We start from the raw sequence: 21,373 nt of genomic DNA on the forward strand, positions 1-21,373 counted from the left end.
TCTGGAGGAATGGCAGAAAATAGAAATGAATTTTGAGGGGCATACAATGGCATAGGAGAAGGCAATGGCACCCCACTCCAGTACTTTTGTCTGGAAAATCCCATGGACGGAGGGGCCTGGTAGGCTGCAGTCCATGGGGTCGCTAAGAGTCAGACACGACTGAGCGACTTCACTTTCACTTTTCCCTTTCATGCACTGGAGAAGGAAATGGCAACCCACTCCAGTGTTCTTGCCTGGAGAATCCCAGATGGGCTGCCATCTATGGGGTCGCACAGAGTCGGACACGACTAAAGCGAGTTAGCAGTAGCAGTAGCATAATGGCATAAATGTTCAGTAGGGATTGTGAAATTTTGTACTTATAAGTGTCTCAGAGGCCAGAGACCAGTAACACCTCTCCTCATCTTTCCCCCTCCTCATAAAACTTGGATATTTAAAGAATTCTTATTACCAAGGTGTCGTTAACAAAGGTTAGTCTCTTTACCTTTGGACCAAATCTCTTCTCCACTTCTGATCTGGGGATAACCTAGACCTGAGTCAAGATCAGTTTCTTGTAAAGACGGGTTTGCAGGGTAATAAGACTCTTGATGATTTCTTCTTCAGTGACTGGTCCTTAGATATGTAGAGGTGACAGGCTCCATTAATTATTAACAGCAGCTCCATCTCTGCCTGTTACTTTATCTCCGCTGTCGGGCTACTTTCATGCTGAGGGCTAGCCACGACATTGACAAGGGGAAATTGATCTAGAAGCGAACATGCTCCTTTTTGGGATGTGATAGTTCCCCACCCTCCCACCCCCCATTTGTCATCTTAGCCTCAGGATCCCATGAGATTATGACAATCTAGTAAAATGAAATGGAGGCTTGATTATCAAAATAATACATCAAAGTTGCAGAGACAATATTTTCTCTTGGAGATAGTCCACTCACCTAACTGAAAAATTTAAAACTTTCTCACTGTAATACACAGGAAAAACATGGCAATGTTCAGTCTTACTACGGTGTCAGATGCAACTGGCAGAACTTCAAGACTGGAACAGGGAACCCTCTTTGGTACCAGAGAAACAGAAAAGACAGTGGGGATCAAAAAGTTTGAAGAAGTAAGAAAGAGGTACCAGAGAGAAGGGATTTCGGAAGTGAAGGACTTAGGTCAACTTCATGGAAAAGCTTCTCTTGGAGCTGTGGAAAAGTGCTTTTTGAGTCACTCTCTGGGATAGTTGTGTATTTATGATCATGAAACTTTAAGTTGGTTTCATTTCTGATAATGGGACTACAACTGTGTGTATTGCTGACATTTCAGCTGAAAATCTGAGGTTATAAAATAAATATGGGAAGATTCTTGCTATATATGAACATAGAACCTACTGGCAGAACCAGTGGTTTTATTTTGTAGTGAATCTGTACAGTCAACGTTGCAAAGCTATTATGAGTCCAAAACCCAATACTTCCTTTAAAAAAAGTCAGGTTTAGAAACTTTGTTTTAAGGAGACTCTTAACTGTGTGAACTCCTGAATGATTTGTGAAGTTGTGATTTTCATGTTTGCTACAATATTGCTACTATCTATATTATTGTACCTGAAGAGTTTTGATGAATATTTGTTGAATTGATTGAGTTAAATTGAGAAGTAGCAATAGTCAGACTCATGGAAGAGCTATAGCTGTGTGCCTGAGTCATGCTGTACCAAAAGAGTAAGAATTAAGCACCAAGGTCTTAAAGTTAGTACCCAGCTGCTCTCTTTGACTGGGAAATGGTTCATCTGAAGGGAATGTGTGGGAGAGGAATATATATGACATCTTCTATTCCATTAATTATAGGGTAGCTTTCATTTGCTTATATTCTATTTTTTATTATTTTTATGCTGTCCACAGCTCATTGATATTTTGCTTTGGTCTTAGTGTTGCTTGTAAGTGAAAAGCAAGTGTAACCCATTTTCCCAGGGAGATGTTGTCCAAGGACACTTTTCCCAAAGGACTGCAGCTCTGATTCATCCATTCTTTTGATTGCTTTGGTTTTACTTCACTTCTACCCTTGCGCTAAGTGCTAATGAAATACATGCAATAGAGAAATGTATTCTAGAGGTTACAAAAGGACAGAAGTCATGGCTATTTACTCTGCTGACAATGATTATGCTTTCAGTACCCCCAACATTCCCCAGCTTGGAACTCGCTCTACACGATAGCTTTCTGTTCACAGTCGAGCTGCATACCAAAATGGGATTTGTGCCACTCCTCCCTTGCGGTGTGACAAACCTCTGGTAAGAGGATGATGCTAAGTTCTTTGACCATCTGTCTAGTTTTGTGTTTTCCCCTCTCCCTCTGTTATCAGGAATGTCTGAAAGCATAGTATTCTACAGCTGTGTGGATTATATGACAAATGCCTAAAGGGTTCAGTGTTTGCATCTGAAGACCTTCCTTTGTTTTCTTTCCTTCCAATATGAACCTTATAGGATAGTCAGATCCATGAACTTGAATTTGAGTTTACCAATGAGGAGATTCCTTGGGCTCTGGACTTTACGTTGATGACACTTAATAAACTTTTATTGTTTTTTTACTAGGTATCTTTACAAATCCTCAACATAGACCACAGGAGAGACATTATTATTAGAGAAAATTGGGGTTTCTTATAAACATTCTGGAGAGTCCTTGACCTCTGGGAAACAACGGGCCTCCCGCTCAGCTTCCAGCTGCTGAATCTTCCTTTCCTTTTCTTCTAAAAGTTCTTCCAGCTGAGTGATCTTCTCAGTCTGAAGGGAAACCTGAGTCGACAACTCCATAATCAGGCTGATTTTTTGGTCACCTTCTTCCACAGGCGGGAGACCGCCACAGGACACTTTCAGTGAGCTGTCTTCTAAGGCAAACAAGAAAAGGAAAACCTGAGCAGTTTTAATTATATTTTCCAAAACCCAAAGAGAGGGAAGATGAAAAAGCTTCATTTCTCATGTTCTTAAAAGAGAATGCAGATGTTGCATCATCTGGTCAGATATACTGAGAAAGGAATCTGAATCGAGTGTGGGGAAAGACTCTTAGTGCTCGTGAAAAAAATCTTAGAAGCCTCTGGAGAGGGAGGAGAATCAGTTTTTGCCAACTCTTTTTTATATGCATTTAACTTTCAATTAACCAGGGGAATGAGCTGTCCTTAAAAATGCAATAAACAGCAATATCCTTTTCCTTAAGAATTTTTCACAATCTGGTAAAAATATACTTCAATGTAAATTTTAATTTGACTGGAAAAAAAGTTGCCGTTGCCCCTTTTGGGGAAAATAATAATGAGAAAATACAAGTTTCTTAACCCAAGTCAACTTTAGAGTTGGCAAGGATGTAGTCTGAGGTGATCAGGGAAACTCTATAGCATGGTATACAGATCAATTTCTTTAGGTCTGAAGACTTTTCAGTATGTCTTCATAGAATCACATACCTCCTGAATGTAAAAGTTATCTTTAGTTTCTATCATCTAACCCCTTAGATAAGGATGAAGGCCTGAGTGAGGAAGGAGAGAGATTCCAACAAAGAGATAAAAGAATAGTGGCTGGCAGCAGGAAATCCCTGAAAGTAAATATCATGAGATCATCAGAAGTTTTAGCTATTAAAAGGAAACCTCATTCCACTAGATTTTAGCAGTGTTCTCCCCTGCCCCAACCACTCTTATCCAGAAATTTCTGCCATTAAAATAACCTCTAAGTTGTATAAAAGGCAGACTTCAGCTATAAGAAGTAAGGCATGGGTGTAAGGGCTTGGGTGTCTTTGTTGGATTAATTGAACCAATAGCATATGAATGAACCTGGCACATGGTGTTGACAGTTAGTTGCTATAATTGAAGGTCCAGCCACTACTCAAACCCCAGTGAAAACACACTGTACAGCTGCACCTAAAAGAAACGTAAGGTGAAGTCCAGGATACAAAAGCCTGCTACTATTGTGTGCCTACACACCTTCTAAAATGGGGCAGCTTTATTGTGATAGTCCATGCAGGTGGGGAATCATCCATCTCTCAGCAAACAAAACTAATTTGCAGCCATCATTTTCACAAGATCATAGAGTGAAAGCTTTGAACACCACTTTGCACAGTGGACATGATGTTTTGGCTTTACAAAAGTTAGAGATCAGGCTGTTCTCCTCTCATAGAAATCATTACCAGTGCTGTACTTGCTTCAAGAATCCATGGAAAAATTTGTTTCCTGTACACTTGAAATTCTAACAGTAATGTTTAAGGAGATGGTAGTTGAGCACCTTTCTTAAAAAGCAGTGAAAAAAGTCTCATCTCAAAGGAGCATTTAATGCGCTCCCTCTTCAATAGGTCTGTGCTTTCAGGCCCAGAAGAGGGTGTTCATGGGGTGGGGGTGGGGGGCCTTTCTCATTTGCTGACTTGCCAGGCCTCACCTTTTCTCTGACTGCAGCCTTGCTACCCCAATGCAGTAGCCTCTTGCCCCATGTTGCTATTAGGCAACTGAATGTGGCTGGTGTGAATGGAGATGTGCTATAGGTATAAAATACATACTTGATTTGGAAGACAGTTTGAAAATAATGTGAAACGTCTCATTTAAATTTTAAAAGCTGTATTAAAATGACTTCATATATGTTGCACTAAAATACATTTTTAAAGTCAATTTTATTCCTTTGCTTTTACTTTTTAAAAATGTGGCTACTAGAAAACTGGAAGTATCATAAGCAGCTTGCATTTGTGGCTCTCATTATGTTTCTCCTGTATAGCGCTGAGCTGGAGTTTGCGTCTGGTTGAGTGCTCTTTGAAACGCAGGTGGATATGTTTCCTGTAGATGGCTCTAGTTAAGAGGTACAATTGCTGTTTAGTAGGGAGTCTTGCTGGTCTTCAACCATTAGCACACGGATCATTTTTCTGTTACTCCAAAAGGTGAAAGTGTTAGTTGCTCAGTTCTGTCCGACTCTTTGTGACCCCATGAGCCTGACAGGCTCCTCTGTCCATGGAATTCTCCAGGCAAGAACACTGGAGTAGGTAGCCATTCTCTTCTCCAGGGGATCGTCTGACCCAGAGATTGAACCTGGGTCTTCTGCATCGCAGGCGGATTCTTTACCGTCTGAGACACCAGGGCCAGAGAAGCCACTCCAGAAGGTGGAGGCATGGAAATCTGGGCTTGGGAGAATGGGTTCTTAGGGATTGAAGTGAGTTTCAAAAGGAGATGAAAGAATAGATGGGAAGTGGCAGCAAGAAGCTGGAGGAAGGTGTGACGGGAGGAATGGCAGGCAGGAATGAAGAGGGCTGGGCATCGTGAGGCTCAGGGACGGTGAGGGAGCATCAGAAGCATCTCTCCTTGTCTGTGCCTGTCATCTTCTTTCTCTCTGACCTCTTCTTCAGTCTATTCCAAGGTTTTCCTCTCTTTTCAGGAGAAGTTATTTTCTACCGATTGCACGATAAAAAAAAGGAGTTTAGTGCCATTCCCAAAGATAGACTGGTCAAAACTATTTTTTTTTTAAGTTTTTGTAACATATTGTAATATAGGTAGGATACTTTGTTCACTGAATTCTAATGATAAAGGGGCAAAAATGCAGCAGTGTGGCCTTGCATAGGCTATCAGTCACTAGGTCATTTCCTTGCTCTCTGCCCTCCTGGTAGAGTGTAGTAGAGGAGAAGATAGACAAAGAGAAAAAAGAGCCAGGGTGTCTCAGTAGCTCAGGCTGCTGCAGCACAATACCATAGGCTGTGTGTCTTAAGGAATACTTGTTAAATGAATTTTGTCACAGATCTAGAGTTTAGAAGTCCAGGATCAGGGTGCCAGTGAGATTAGGTTCTGCTGGGGCACACTGCCTGATTTGTGGACAGCTGCTTTCTTGCTGTGTCTGCACATGGTAGAGAAAGAGATCACAAGTTCTCTGATATTTCTTCTTACAAGGGAGCTAACCTCATTCAGAGGGTCCTGCCCTTATGACCTTGTCTATTAATGATTACCTCCCAAAGGCACCGTCTCTAAATACTTGTACATTGGGGATTATGGCTTCTGCATATGGATTTGGTGGGGGACACAATTCCATCCATAACACAGGGAGAAGACAATTGGAAAAGGAGCAGAGAAGGAACATGAAGCTGAAAAAAAAAAAAAGGAGAGATTGCAGGAGGGCTTTGATTCCTACTGTAATGTTTTCAAGTATTAAATGAGAATGCTGATAGGGAGACAAAGAAGAGATTTCTCAAGCAAGTATATTTTTACTATTAAATGACTTCTTTACACATATAACAAAAATATTTTTGTTCCATTTCTAAACACATGATGAGTAACAAAAGTGCTTTAAACTTTTCAGCAAAGTGAGGAACTCCAGGACTCACATCCTATTTATATTGGAAATAGCCCAAGGCCACCCCAGTGAGTTTTTCAGACGCTACCATTTCCCTGGTGGCTCAGATGGTAAAGTCTGCCTGCAATGCAGGATGCCCAGGTTCACTCCCTGGGTCAGGAAGACCCCCTGCAGAAGGAAATGGCAACCCACTCCAGTATTCTTGCCTGGGAAATCCCATGGACAGAGGAGCCTGGTGGGCTACAGTCCATGGGGTCAAAAAGAGATGGACACGATTGAGCAACTTTCACTTCACTTCACTTCACCCCAGTGAGTTTTTCAGACTCTACCACTACTAGTCTTCCCATGATCTGGTCTACACTGCTCTTCCCCACTCTAGGCTCCCTCATCTGTAATAGGAAGAGATGTGTGTCCCTACAAGGTCTATGACAACTCAGCCTGCCCCCAAATCTCAAACACCTGTGGTCTTCCGTGGCCTTTGCTACAAGCTCAGGTAGTCTTGACAAGGCCATGGCTGCCTGAGGCTTGGGGGATTCTGTTTACTGACCAGATAATCTCCGTTGAACCTCATACCCAGAGGCAAGACAGATTCTTTTCTGTGTCAGAGGGAGCAAGCCTGATTAGCAACAGTCAAGGTATGATGTCATCACAATTGCTACTATTGTAGAGGTTTTTACAAGCATACATCATTTTTCAGGATGTACCATATTTCTGCCTTAAAAAGGAGGGAAGTAGAAGTGAGGCTGTGGGTTTGGGATCATAGCAAAGAGGAGGGAAGAGAAAAGGTGGTGATAATTATGCAGATTTAGAGGGCAGACAACAGGAGCCTTCTGCTTCCAGCTGGGCCAGGCTATGTTCAAGTTTTTAAGTCACTTTGAAAGACAACATACTTTTGGTCATTTCCAGCTCCCTGTTCTTTTTAAATTTTATTTGTTTATTTACTTCTGGCTATGCTGGGTCTTCACTGCTGCACAGCTTTTCTCTAGTTGTGGTATAGGGTGGCTACTCTCCTGCTGCGGTGCACCGGCTTCTCATTGTGTTGGCTTCCCTTCTGGAGCACAGGCTCTAGGGCTTGTGCGCTCAGTGGTTGCGGCTCCTGGGCTCTAGTAGTTGTGGTGCGTGGGTTTAGTTGCTCTGTGGCCTGTGGGATCTTCCCCAATCAGGGATGGAACCTGTGTCTCCTGCATTGGCAGGCAGATTCTTTACCACTGAGCCACCAGCCAGCTTCCCATTCTCAATACCCTCGAAAACTTCATGCTCTTAGCAAAGTGTCACGTGAGAGTTATGTCAAAAATGACAAAATAGACAACAACAGAGGTAACTGTAGTTTGAGTAGCTTAGACACTTGACAGTTGGAATGTACATTTTGGGAGTGCCTGTATAGGAATTATTTCTGCAGCATCCCTAAATGATGATTTTCTGAGTAAATTGCATACATTGGTATCCCTCTTTCTGGATCAGCTGCCAATTGTAATCAACAAATGAAATTTTCATTTTACCATGAGTGCAGCTGCCTGTTGTTCTAGAACTGGCTGTCAGGTGGAAGGCTTTGATGGACAGACTGGAGGAGGGAAGGGTACAATTTATAGCTAATCAGAGGAAAGAAATGTGGTGTGAAGGGTGGCCAGTGAATGGCTGGAAAGAAATTTTTAAAAATCTTATAAATATTTCTTTCTAAAAAGGAGTGTTCGCATTTTTATCCCTTTACTGATGTCACCACCCCAAATTGTTCATTGAACAGAGAAATGCTGAGAACCACTGGTTGAGCATCTGATTCCAATACCTCTAACAATGGGGAAACACCCTGTTCCCAGTTAGGTCTTAAGCATCTTTCATGGTCCTCTTATTTATTCATTCAGAAATTAGTTCAACAACTGGGACCCTGCACATAGAGAATAAATCAGATGTGTGCTGGTTCCATTCACAGTTCCACAGTTGGGTAGGGGAGGCAACACTGAGTTAGCCCTAAAGGACATACAAGACTTAGCTTAAACGTGCACCTCCACTGGGTACGCATTCGTGGACATTTATTTTCTCTCTGACTTTCAAGCTGATGACCCAGGCTGCCAAGTATTTTCTCAATTAGAAAGACTCCCACCAGTGAGGTGATTACATACCTCACTCCCTCAGAGCCACCCAGGATTACTGTTTGGCCTAAAAGACTACGTCAGCTTCCTCCTCTGTACAAATGCCTGTCAGTCTGACTCACCTTCATGCTGGTCTTGAAAGCTGTACATATTTCCCAGTAACCACAAGGGAGTCCAGTTTCATATGTTGCCATAGTTAAACTTGAAATGTGGCACATCCTTGTAAATATATCCCTTTTGCTACTTGGATAAGATCCAAAATGACAACAAAAACCTTCCTAATTTTCTATCCTTCTATATCTTTTACAATGAATGTTTGAGAATGACAGTTCTCTGCAATGAAATGATTCACTTGTATTTTGCATTCTTGTAACACAAATGTTTTACCTCTTGAAAATCAGATTTGTCTCACTTCCTGCAGACTTGTGTATTCTCCTGCGCCAATGTTTTTATTTGAGCACAGAATACATTTGAAGTTGGCATTTGTCAGTTTGGAAAAAAAAAAAACAAACAAACCACGCAGCGTCATAAGAACAGATTCTAGCTGGCAAATAGTATCGGTCAGCTAAAATATGTAAAATACAGTCTGTTATTTGCTAGGAGGTTTTGATATGTATCACAAAACTCCTCATGTCATAATGATTACCTGTATTATAAAAGGATTCTGTGTTTCAGAGGAAAAATTTGAGGTGTGATTGTAGACTGGAGCAAATATACATTTTCACCCGGCAACATCCCAACAGTTCCACACCTAAGAGCTTAAAAATGTTTTAATAAGTGCTTTGGAAGGACAATATATTTAGTTGAAACCTTGATGGAAAGGCTGCAGCCCTGATGACATGGAAAAGTGCTTCAGAAAGCCTATAGAACACTCGTTGAAAAGGTAAACACTTAGGAAAAGCAAGGAGGGCTAGAGACTGTATAGGAAGCACTTGTTACTTCAAGTTCACTGGGCCTCAAGCAGATGTTGTACCTGTGCCAGTCCCATAGCCAGCGTGCGGGCTCTGGCTGATGTGGATGCTTTGAGGACTTGTTTAGTGTTTGGGTACCAGGTAGGATGAAAAGCACCAGCATCAATCCTGTGCTGGTATGACGCTCTCACCGTGAGTCATGGGAGCCAAGCAGACTGAGGGAACTGCCGATTCCCACCCTCCTTCCTATGCATACTCCAAAACATAAATGCACTGTGATACCCATGCTTAACCTTCATGCAGATGCTTAATGCACAGCACATGTAGTTGAAGTATTGCTATAACTTCATGTCTGGCCACACTACTTCTGCTACTGTCTGTTCAATCTGGTTTCAATTCTGCCCAGAGAGGTTACATTAAAACATAGGTTGGGTATTAACACTCTCTTGTCCAAAACCCTGCAGTAATTTTTTATTTCATGTAGACTAAAAACCCAAGTGCTCACACTGACCTGTGATCTGCTCCCCCTTGTGTATTACTGGCACACCTCCTATTCCCCCTTTCTTCATTCACCCTGCTAAATTCCTACCAACCTCTTCACCATTCCTACCAGACCCAGTGTTTTCCCACCCCAGGGCCTTTGCATTCTCTTTCCTCTGCCTGATAATTATAACTCTGATTTATGCATGGCTAGTTCCCTCACTTCCTTCAGGTCTTCCCTGTCCAAGGTCATGTTCACACAATGAAGCCTTCCCTGGCCATCCTGCCTGAAATTTCAACACAACCCCCATTGCTGAACACACCAAATCCCTGTTCCTTACTTTGGTTTTCCTAACTTGCTACATCTGAGTACTTTATATTTTATTCTGTCACTAGTCTCTCTCCTAGAATAAAAGCTCTAAGAGGGCAGAATAGCTTCACTACTATATCCTCTGTTCCTAAAATAGTCTTGACATGTAGTCCAGTTCAGTTCAGTCGCTCAATCGTGTCCGACTCTTTGTGACATGTAGTAGGTATTCATTTGTTAAGTGAATAAATGAATGAAAGTTAAGTGCATAAATGATACAAAATTGCCATGGCCATGACCAGTCAAGAGGTTTCAATTGGTACATCATTAAGCTGGTCCCCAAATTTTTTCATATTTTTTTTCAAACAAAGCTTTTCACTACTGCATTTTAAAAAGATAATAAACTGTTCTGATTGTACAACATTGCACTTAACATCTCTGCGTTTATTTTTTTAATAGAAAAAGTGGGAAAGCTAGAGTAGATCGCTTCCAGATTTATTGACTTAGATTCTTGAAGCTGTGAAAATGGTTTGCCAAGTTGGCACCTGACAAGCCATACCAATATGGAGAATCTAGGTCCTTGCTGCTGACATTCTGCTCAAGCGAATCGAGGAGAATGTCTGGGAATTTATCTTCCTGTGAAGTTCTTGGGGGTGATTCTGATATCAGCCAGGTATTTGCACTTGAATTTCTGCTGACCTACAGTAAACACGGTGAACCAAGTTTTTGGCAAAATCCTAAGGGGCAGGTCAGAAATCCCCTAGGCAAGCCTCTTCTCGACAAGGCTGCAGTGCACGCAGCTGGAGGAGAGATGACGTCTGTTACAGTTATAGTCTGTTGTATTCTGAGTGGGCAGGCTATAGTGTTGTGTGCCATCTCCTACCCACGCCAGGAGGGCAGAGGTTTTACTTGGGTGAGAGGAGGACAACATATGTTAACTTACCCCGTCACTCTTTTTCAGGGCAAGGTTCCTTCCCACCCATTTAAGGTGCTTTGACAAGGTACTTTTTGTGCCTTTCCCTGGTTACCCAGAAGGGCTCTGCCTGTAAATGTGACCACCTGACCGAATTCATCCATGGTCCTTACAGCCTTGCTTCTATTCTGTCCTAAATCTCCTCTTGCCGGTTCTAACATGGCTAAATCATCTCCAGAATACCAGAGAAAATGCTGAGTGTTTGGGAGTTTGTTTTTGCTTCTGTTTCCCAGGGGCAAGGATGAATCCATTTCCTCGCAGGCTGACCTGGGGAGGAGTCTCTCTCTTCCTTCCCATGAGGACTGAGTGGGAGAGGAAATGAGCCAGAGGAAGGGAAGGAGAGCTCATGCCTTGGGGTGGAAGCTTGGTGACTCTTCAGCTTCCATAGGAATTTAACAGCCATCTTGGCCAGATAGGGAGCAAGGGAATCCCCTCTGCAGATCTGAATCCAGGGTTCTCTTCTCGGAGCTTTCTGGAGTCAGGTGATATATCCAAGAAAACTGACAAGAACATTGCCAGAGAAAGACATGTGACATTAGCTTGGGAGGAGGGTTATCTGTATGGGAAAGCAAGTGAAGATGTCTTGAAGATGGTGCCACAAAAACGCATATAGCTGGGACATGGTGGAGGCGGAAAACTCGGTGGGCAGACTATAGTGTTTTGTGCCATCTCCTACCCACATCAGGAGGGCAGAGGTGTTACTTGGGTGAGGGGAGGACAGCATATGTTAACTTACTCCATCACTCCTTTTCAGGGCAAGGTTCCTTCCCACCCACTTAAGGGTCTCAGATTACAGCAGATTATTCTGCAGAGAGGTGCTTTGACAAGGTACCTGAGCACTGTCTGCATAACAGTGCACCTGAGTTGTGCCAAGAGGAAATCATTTTAAGCAGAAGAAAGGTTTTGGGGAACCTCTCTTACTTCTTCCTATAAGCAGACTGGAAATCCCCTCCCATAGATCCGGCTCCTTGGAAGAGAATAACGGTTGAATGTCATGACTGACAGCCTGGCCAGAGGCTGAAAGATAAAAATAGATCCTGGTGTGAGAATAGAAAATTAAAGGGAGAGGGAGATCCAGGAGATCTGGAGAAAGGAAGAACAAGAAGAAACAATAGATGAAGGATAGTGTCTATGCTTATCTGAACTGGACTCTGTATGGACACAAAGTCACTCCGAGGAATAAAGAAAGGAAGTGAAAGTCGCTTAGTCATGTCCGACTCTTTGCGACGCCATGGACTATACAGAGGAATACAGGTAAAGATGATATTCCATCATTTGGACCGTGTCTTGCACTAGGGTGACCAGCAGTGAGCATTTCTACTTCTCTTCCTGGATACACAGAGGTTACCTGAGCCAAAGTTTTTATGAAATGAGGAGTGCCAATTTACTTTGTGTTAAATTTCAAAAGATAGTACAGTTTCTAGTGTTGTATGGCATTGAGAGATAAAATGGCACTATAGTAATAATAGTATTGGCAGGATTAGTTTTTGATTGTGAAAATGAGCTCTGGAGAAAGATGGGATAAAGGAGTCATCATTTTTGTTGACCAGGACTTTGTTTAAACTTTGTAGGGGAATGGGATTTGTGGAGAGGGGTTGGAAATCATTTTAGTTTTGCTGACGTGACACTGTCTTTAAATGTCTGTGACAATAGGACCCTTGGGTGCCATCATTTTCCAATGCAAAATTTTGACTGACTTGAGCATCTGTTTGACAACACACAGCCTCCTTTGTTCCCTCTCACCTGGCCCCTCGTTTTCTTCTTTTTGACTGATGAGCCCTGGGATGCCTGTGATAACACCACTGAATTTTCCCGGCCCCCTCGATTACAGTGCTAGGTCTGGACTCAGTGCTTCTTGGCTGGAGTTAAGGAATCCATGCATAAGATGTCAGAAATTGCAAGAAAAAAAAAATACTATAGTGACCAAGATACTTTCCTTGATCAAACTTTAGTCAGAGGTCTCTGAGTCATGTTCTTGACTACCCTGATCCTTGACCCTTGTTCTCAAGAGGCCGGTTTCAACAAGAATCCTGCTAAGTTACTTTAGCAAGAATCTCCCATCCTTGGTATCTGATCAGTCTCAATTTCTGATCAAATATCCTCCTCCTCCACCCCAGAGGGATATCTGGTGAGTAATGAGAAAAATCTTTCCATGATAGGGGCCCAGAAGCTGCTTAGCCGGTCAACTTGGTCTCAACTGAGGGAAACTCAGGGGATAGAGGGATCGAGGTCTGGATTCCAGACTCCTGCATCCTATGGAATCTTATTCCATTGTTGGTGCCTCCTGCTTGTAAATGTTAACCTTTTTACTGGCTCCAAGCAAGCAACATTTAAATATACTCAGGTGCTATGAACTTGAAAAGGAAATAAAATCTCTTTACTATTTGAAGCCTCTTCAGTGTTGTGCTTCCACTGTATGACCCTTCACAGATGTGTCTCTCTGAAGGGTTGTCTCGACTCTCTTCCCTTTCCACACACCTTCCTCCTGTTAACCCATTGCATTCTAACTTTTTCCATTTAGTGACATTCTTCAACTTGGCTTCGCCGAGGTTACCAATGTCACCAGATTCAGTAGACATGATTATTCAGTGTTCATCTTGAATGACCTCTGAACACTTGCCACTGTCGACAGCCCCTCTTCAAACACCCTTCACTTGACTTCTATAATACGACCCTCAGTTTCTTTCCAAACTTTCTGAATACTCCTTTAGTCTCATTCTGTGGGCTCCTCCTCAGCACAATTATTGCAGGGAGATCCTTACATTCCTGGCCTTAAACTTTCCTGTTTCTATAGATGATTTCATTTACTCCTTGTGGCCATGGCTGTAAACTATTTGTGGGAATGATGCTCAAATTTACAACATTAGGTCAAACCTGAGCTGTGGCGTCTAGACTCCTCCCTTGAGACATCTCATAAATGTCTCAGATAAAATATATCCCAACTTGAACTCACTAACATCCAAACTTGATTTCCTTCCAGTATTTTCTAGCTGAGTAAAATGGCATCACCGTGCATCTGCCTGCTAAAGTCAGAAATCTGAGAGTTACCTTATATTTCTCCTTGACTCCTATGCTTTTCCATCCACCTTGTCACAAAGTCCTGTTGATTCAAACCTCTAAATGATGCTTAAATGTCTAATTGTCTCCATGAGGTCAGGCAACACACTCCTGCAACATCCTTCACCTCCGTGGCCTTATTATTCTTAATCAAAAATTATTTTAAAAATCTCTATGGAATACTATTTTAGCAAGGACTTTTTCAAGCTCTACGACTTGTTCCTCAGTTTTAGTCCTTTATGGCCAAAAGGACCTAAGAAGCTGGTGGGGACCACTTATCAGATGATACAAATGGGCTTTATAGTGGCACATCTGAGCTAGAATCTATGGGCTTCAATTAAGACCGAGGAAAGAGTATATTTTTGGAAAGGAAAGCTGAAAGTGGTTTGAGTGCATGAGAAGCAGTAGCAGAGTTGAAATGGATAAGAAAAGGTCAAAGGAGGGAGGCCCTTGTACAGCTGAAAGGAATAGCTCACAGAAACACATACTGCTTATTAGTTTTACCTCCTATACAAGTAATCATATCTACCTTTACTTTCATAAACTCTTTCTTTCACTTTTATTTTATGCAATTTTGGTGTTAGTTTAAATTTCGCAGCAGTAAGACAATAGTGAGTTGTTAATGTTAACTGCCTCCGGTGGGTGGGGACCAGGGGTGTCTCTGATGAACTAAGTTGGCAGCAGAAAAATGCCCTGTTCCTGAGGACAGCCCAGGGAGCATGATTCTTTCCATTCCTTCCCCCAGTGGAATGTCACTGCAATTTTATCAGCTTGATTTTATTTTTTTTTTAAATTTCAAGATGTAATTTCATCTTGAAATTACCAAAGATAATTCAAAAGTGATGGAGAAATTCCCCAAGAGGGAACTCAAACAAACTATTCTTTATGTAGGAAATCTTCTGGTATTTGGTGCAAATTGATAGATATTTTCCCATTAGTTACCTATGCTGTCATATAAATTATATGCCTTGGAAACATTATCAAAGCTAATGGTAAAGGAGTTATTTTTAGGTTGGGCTTAAACCCAAGGCACTTTAGAGAAGCACAAAAAATTTTCTAAGAGACTAGTGAAACACTTAGCAAAATGCTTCCATTCTGATCCTGGGAAGTTTTGTATATATTTTGGACATATTGTGCATAAATTTTGAAAAAAATAGTATTTATAATTTTTAGAGATGTCAAAGAACTTCCATAATTATGATTCACTTTTTTCTTTTTTCATAGTCCCCTCCTCCATACTTGGAGAAAAAACAGAAAAGAGGGGAGTGAAAAAGGAAGTGGGGAATAAATGAACATTTACAAAGCTCTTACTTTATGTCATTTTACTAAGCATTTGTTTAGCAATCACAACAGAGCAGAGGAAATGTTTATGTTTTGTTTCTATAATTATGACTGATGCCACTAGAATCTTTATATGTGTGTTAGTCACTCAGTCGTGTCCAACTCTTTGTGACTGTAGCCCACCAGGCATCTCTATGAAATTCTCCAAGCAAGAATACTGGAGTGGGTTTCCATTTCCTACTCCAGGGGATCTCCCTGACCTAGGGATTGAACCCTGGTCTACTGTGTTGCGAACAGATTCTTGACCGTCTGAGCCACTAGAGAAACCCTAGAATCCTAAGACAGGACCAGAAATACGTGGGCCACTTTGCAGCTTCATCACCCCTCCCTACCTCTGCTATCAGGTATTCATGTAAGTCCACACAAGCCTTGTCCCTTTAGCATACCCTCCTTATCTGGGATCACAACATATCCATGGGGGCTTTTTCTGAGTATTTCTCAATCGTTTATGTGATATTCCTGGCTTTACAAGAGAAAAACAACAAGCCAGGTGACTCCTTTTTGTTTTCATCTGTTCTCAATTTCTGATCTGAAAAATGTTAAGATGGTAGGACTCCTAGGAATTGGCAGCAGGGTTGCCATTAAGACTTATGGGCATTTGTTCTGGCAACCTTCCCAGATGACCCTCCCAGTGTCTCTGGGTTCTAACCACCTGGATAAACAAACATTTAGTGATACATTAGTGTTCAGCAGGCCAAGTTCTCATTTTGTCTCTGGTTTGAGATATAGAAATTATTTAATCTGTATTATGTATTAATTGATCAAGTCTTTAAGTTGAAACTTCAAATGAGAAAGTTTGCCTAAAATTGTAAAAGTATCCATTTTTTAAAGAGGTTGGATTTAATCAATCATGTACGGTGATTTTTACTTGAGATTAGCCTCACAGAATCAATATTGTCTGTGAATATATCAGTCAGAGTGATTTCAGCTCTGAATAACAGACCTGTGACTCTCAGCAACTTAGACAATGGGGAGTTTATTACTGCACGTAAGGTTAAATCTGGGGAATTCCAAGGTTAGCTCATTCTGTGGCTCAAGGAAGCCAGGTCGGCTTCTCCTGAATTCTCTGATTTCTCTCTATATGCAAAGTGCTTGTTCCATACAGGGCATTGTCTAAAAGTTGGAAGACAAAGAAAGTCTTATCTTTTTAAGCATTAGGAAATCTCCCATGATGCCCATATCAGATCTGATCATATTACATTCCTAAAGCAGTCCTTGGCAAGGATATAGAATCCCCATGATTGGTTAAGACTAATAAACATTGAGATTCTAGGATGGATGGGGAAGACCCTTGAAACACATTATCTGCCTAAAATACTAATAAATTGGGAATCTGTTAAGAAGGAAAAATAGTGACTTCTGTGTAGGTGACCAATAATGTCTGCCATAGTGAATAAAACTGTGATACAAATGTCAATAGTAGTATAACATTCACTACTGCTTTTGTTGCAAAAAAACCTGAAAGCCCAACTCTAACTGACTTGAGTAAATTAAAAGAATATATTGAGATAGGTCTGGTTTCAGGCAAGATTTGAACTAGGAGTGCCCAAAATGCAACTGGAGGCCCTTTGGCCTCTCTACCCTTCCTTTATGTCAGTTTCTTCATAGCCAGATGATTACTACAGTCTTCCAGGGATAGCCCTCATTCTTTCCATCTAATGTCAAAGAGTGTCTACCTGTGATAACACAGAAAAATAGGCTTTTCTTTCCCATAAGCCTCAGCAAATATCCCTCACTGGCTCATATTAGATTACAAGCTCATCTCTGAACCAGTGGATGGGCTATTCAACTGATGTTTAAGCTTCTAATAATTGTAATGCATTTAAAGCAACACAATTATGACAGTGATTTTCTGACAGAAGAGAAAGGAAATTAGGCAGACAAGCAAATGAATAATGAGGAAATAAAGACCTTTCCCAATTATTATGAGTTTCATATTGCAGTTATTTCCCTAGTAAGAGTGTCAATGAATGAAATAATTACTGTCTGGAAGACAGCTTAGTGAAAAGTGTTGGTCGCTCAGTTGTGTCCATTTCTTTGCAACCCCATGGACTGTAGCCCAGCAGGGTCCTCTGTCCATGGAATTCTCCAGGTAAGAATACTGGAGTGGGTAGCTCTTTCCTTCTCCAGAGGCTCTTCCTGACCCAGGGATCGAATCCAAGTCTCCCGCATTGCAGGGCAGATTCTTTACCATATGAACCACAGCTTAAGATAAAGCAAATCATAAAAATAAAATTTATAGGAAACAAGTAGTAATATCCACACCAGTGTTAAAAATTTAGCAGAATAAGAAACTGGTTGTTTTGGATGCAGTGTATTGGTTTTGAAAAATATAAAGAAGTTATTCACAGTGACTTTTTGCTATTAGGGAAATTAAATTTTTTTTGGCTAAAGAACTCAGGCAGAATTAATTTAGGTTCAAACTTGGCTTTGATATTTGTTTATCATTTGCAGAGACTTTAAAATCGAAGTAAGACATATTTTTAGTGGTATGTACTTTTAAATACATAGTGATTTTTAATGTTAGGAATGTCAACATTTCTAAAATGTCTACTATTAAGATATACATCATGAGGTAAAAAGCATATTTGTACGTTCTAAAATATACTCTTGGATACATTAATAGTGAGTTAGAGCCAACAAGTAAATTACATGATTCAGTATAGAAAAAGAGGGCAGCTCCCAAAAGATGCAAAGAGAGGGGGAAGGGTTTCAGGGCCTACATGGAGGGGCCACTGAAGTAATTCCCTAAAATCTTGAACAAATCAGCATCTCTGTTTTCCAGCCTCTTCATTTATAAGACAAAAATGTCAATGTATATAATCAATGAAAAATTGTTCTGACTTTAGAACTCTGATTATATTAGAGACTTTGGAATTCTGGGCATGTATTCTAAACTCTTTTGGGACTTAGTATGTTGTTAGTTTACAAGCCAGCATTTAAGATTCTTGTTCAGTCACTAAGTCGTGTCTGACTGTTTGAAATGCCAGGCACTGCAACACGCCAGGCTTTCCTGTCCTTCACCTTTTCCCAGAGCTTGCTCAACTCATGACCATTGAGTCAGTGATGCCATCGAACCATCTTGTCCTTTGTTATCCCCGTCTCCTCCTGCCTTTAATGTTTCCCAGCATCAAGGTCTTTTCCAATGAGTTGGCTCTTCACATCAGGTGGCCAAAGTATTGCAGCTTCAGCTTCAGTCCTTCCAATGAATATTCAGGGTTAATTTTCTTTAGGATGAATTGGTTTGATCTCCTTGTTGCCCAAGGGACACTCAAGAGTCTCCTCCAGCACCACAATTTGAAAACACCAATTCTTTGGCACTCAGCCTTCTTTGTGGTCCAACTCTCATATATAAGATTCTTACACCTGGTATAACAGCCCATTCTACTGTATGTCTCAGTAGTGTGTGTGTAGTAAGTGCTAGATCTTGTTGTATCAAATTGGAGGCAGCGATGGTGATTATGACTCAATCTACTTTGACAGATGGGAGTGAATGGCTTATTCAGTATCTACTTAATTAATAAATATCCCCCCCAAACTACTTGTCAATCCTTTGTTAATAGAAAAACAGCCAAAAGGTGAGCAGAAATAGCACGGTTAACACATCTTTAGCTTTTTCAAGCTTCCTAGAATTTATGAATTCTGTTGATAATAAACCACAAAGTTACATACTTGTATATGGATATGAATCTCCCATATGGAGAAAGTAAGAAAAGCAGGAATTTCAATTTTAAAAATTGAAAAATAAATTCTTAAAATTGATGCTTTGTTAATGCCTGGTTTAATAAATGCTTGTAAAGCCAATAGGACAACTTAAATCCTTGAATTATCATCTCTCAGCAGGGGTGATATAGGAGTGCCAGTGTGTATCTCTGCATGTGTGTGCATATATCTTTGCGGTCCAAGAATGTCCAGTGAAGAAGTAGATAATATGACATAGGAAAAAATAGGGTAAATGGCTACTTTTCAGTGGGGAGTCCTTCGTCTGGACTTAACCCCCTTGAAAGCTGCATTCTGTCAAAATAGCCCATCCAACCCCTGCAGAACAGAATTGATAGAAGTACAGAGGAAAAAAGGGGAGGGGGCAGAGGGAGACTTAGCATGGCAGTGTAGCAGAGGGCAAAGCTATAAGAATGAGCAGTTACTGGGCAATTTTGCAGAGGATGGCTTGGAATAATGGAACTCTCTAAAGTGCCAGAACTGTTGTATACAATAGCAAAGTAGAATCTGTTGTCAACCTCAATGAAAATACTTTTTGCTTTGAGAGAGAACTTTAAACGATTGCAGGTAGACAGACAGAGAATTCTCTGTGTGAGTGTAGAAGCCCTGAAAAAAGGGAGTGATTCTAGCGTTTAAGTCTGAAAGTAGGACAGTGCAAAGCAGAATGGCAATGATGCAAAATATGGACAGGATGTGGGAGGCGTTTTTTCATCCACAAATTCCTTAATGAATAGGATGGGAAGTTAATATGAGAAACTGCAGTCTGCTCAAGTTAACTTTAGGAAACTGTAGATAGTATGGCTTATAAGATGGTTTCTGGCATTCCCAATTCTTTCATCTTGACAAAGTTCTGCGTCAAAGAGCTCTTCAGATACTGTCAAACAGGCCTGGGAATCAGGTGGAAGCACCTGCCTGTAGCAATCCCGTGTTTGGAGTGGTGAAACTGGTTAGGCAACATCATTTCCCAAGGGCTGCTGGTGAGCCTGATGCTATCAGGATGTGTCACACATTCCCTGTATTTACACTGTAAATACACATGCATATCAGCGTGGCCAGGAGTCAGTGGAGCCCAGCTAAAATAATACATTCGACCAAATGCAAAGTGGTTAATCTCCCATCCATTTCCTACTCCAGGATATAAAAACCTATCAACATAAATTTTTGATCTCAAATTCTAATAAATTAATACCAACAAAGACAAAAATGCAAATAAATGAAATAATACAAATTAGTATTTGACTGGGACTCATTTATTTTGGGAGATTTTAACCCATTTATTCATCTAACAAAGTAGCTATTATACAGAAACCTCTAAGTGCGGCCTTGTGGATAAAACAGTGGCCAGAGACCAGTCTCTCCACTTTCAAGGAAAAATGTAAATGCTTAATTCTTTTTTATTTACACTACACTTGTTTGTGTCAATAATCTGTTAATTGGCTCAGTTTCAAGATAAAGAATTACAAATGCCAGAATGTAAAAGACGTTTCTTGATGAAGGCAAGCATCTTGAGAAATATTATGGTAACTTTAAATAAAAAATACACCTCTTTGTTTCCTATTGGTAAGAGGAATATGAATATGACATATAAGAACTGTCTTTGTGTAGAACAAAATTGAAGTATAAATATTGAAAGAAGGGAGTATCTGTGTTCAGATTAGGGTCCCTTTGATCAATTGCTCTGTGTGCAGGGCAAAACTTTCTGTGCTTCAGTTTCTTCATCTGTGGCTAGGTCTATCAATATATCAACATAGTATCTCATTAAATTATAAGAGACTTACATGGCTTAATTCATGCTAAAGTCTTATAATAATGCCTGGCACATAACTGTGCAGGAAATGTTAACTATATCATTATTACTGTCTACCTACTGTTTCTAAGCATATTCCTCAAATCAACATTCACCATCTTCCTGTAAATCACTTGATGTTTCTGTTTAGCAGCAGGGTCAAGTAGAAGTTTTCATTTGTATAGTTTCATAATCCCATAGCTCTATTTCCAAAATCCTAAAATCTCTGGAAAATGAAAGTTTTCATAGTTCATCTGGTGGCAAAATCTGATCTGACCTGATCTAAATTCATTTGGCAGCAAAATCTGATCTGAACTAATAGGAAGCTATTTTTAGTATTTATACATCCCATTCAATGTAAATATTTTTGAGTAGGGATTATTATCCCAACCCTGTTTGAATTATCTTTCAAATTTGAAAAATTCTGCATTCTGAAATACATTTGGCCCTCA

General features: G+C 40.6%; 1 protein-coding gene across 7 annotated transcripts in view; it reads right to left on the reverse strand.

Annotated features, from left to right (window-relative positions):
- Positions 1-2,506: 2,506 nt before the first annotated feature.
- CCDC192 (coiled-coil domain containing 192) overlaps positions 2,507-21,373 on the reverse strand; it is a 205,395-nt gene continuing 186,528 nt past the window's right edge. For 4 of the 7 annotated variants that reach the window (XM_081504100.1, XM_081504106.1, XM_081504102.1 and 1 more), the window contains one exon: positions 2,507-2,844. In XM_081504100.1, the coding sequence (XP_081360226.1) occupies positions 2,618-2,844 (227 nt within the window). In that variant the 3' untranslated portion in view covers positions 2,507-2,617. The remainder of the gene's footprint in view (positions 2,845-21,373) is intronic. The other 3 variants (XM_081504101.1, XM_081504104.1, XM_081504105.1) reach the window with 1 other exon arrangement.

Source organism: Giraffa tippelskirchi, chromosome 6 (assembly GCF_054371585.1).
Source record: "Giraffa tippelskirchi isolate mGirTip1 chromosome 6, T2T-mGirTip1v1.2.pri, whole genome shotgun sequence".
Taxonomy (NCBI): Eukaryota; Metazoa; Chordata; class Mammalia; order Artiodactyla; family Giraffidae; genus Giraffa; species Giraffa tippelskirchi.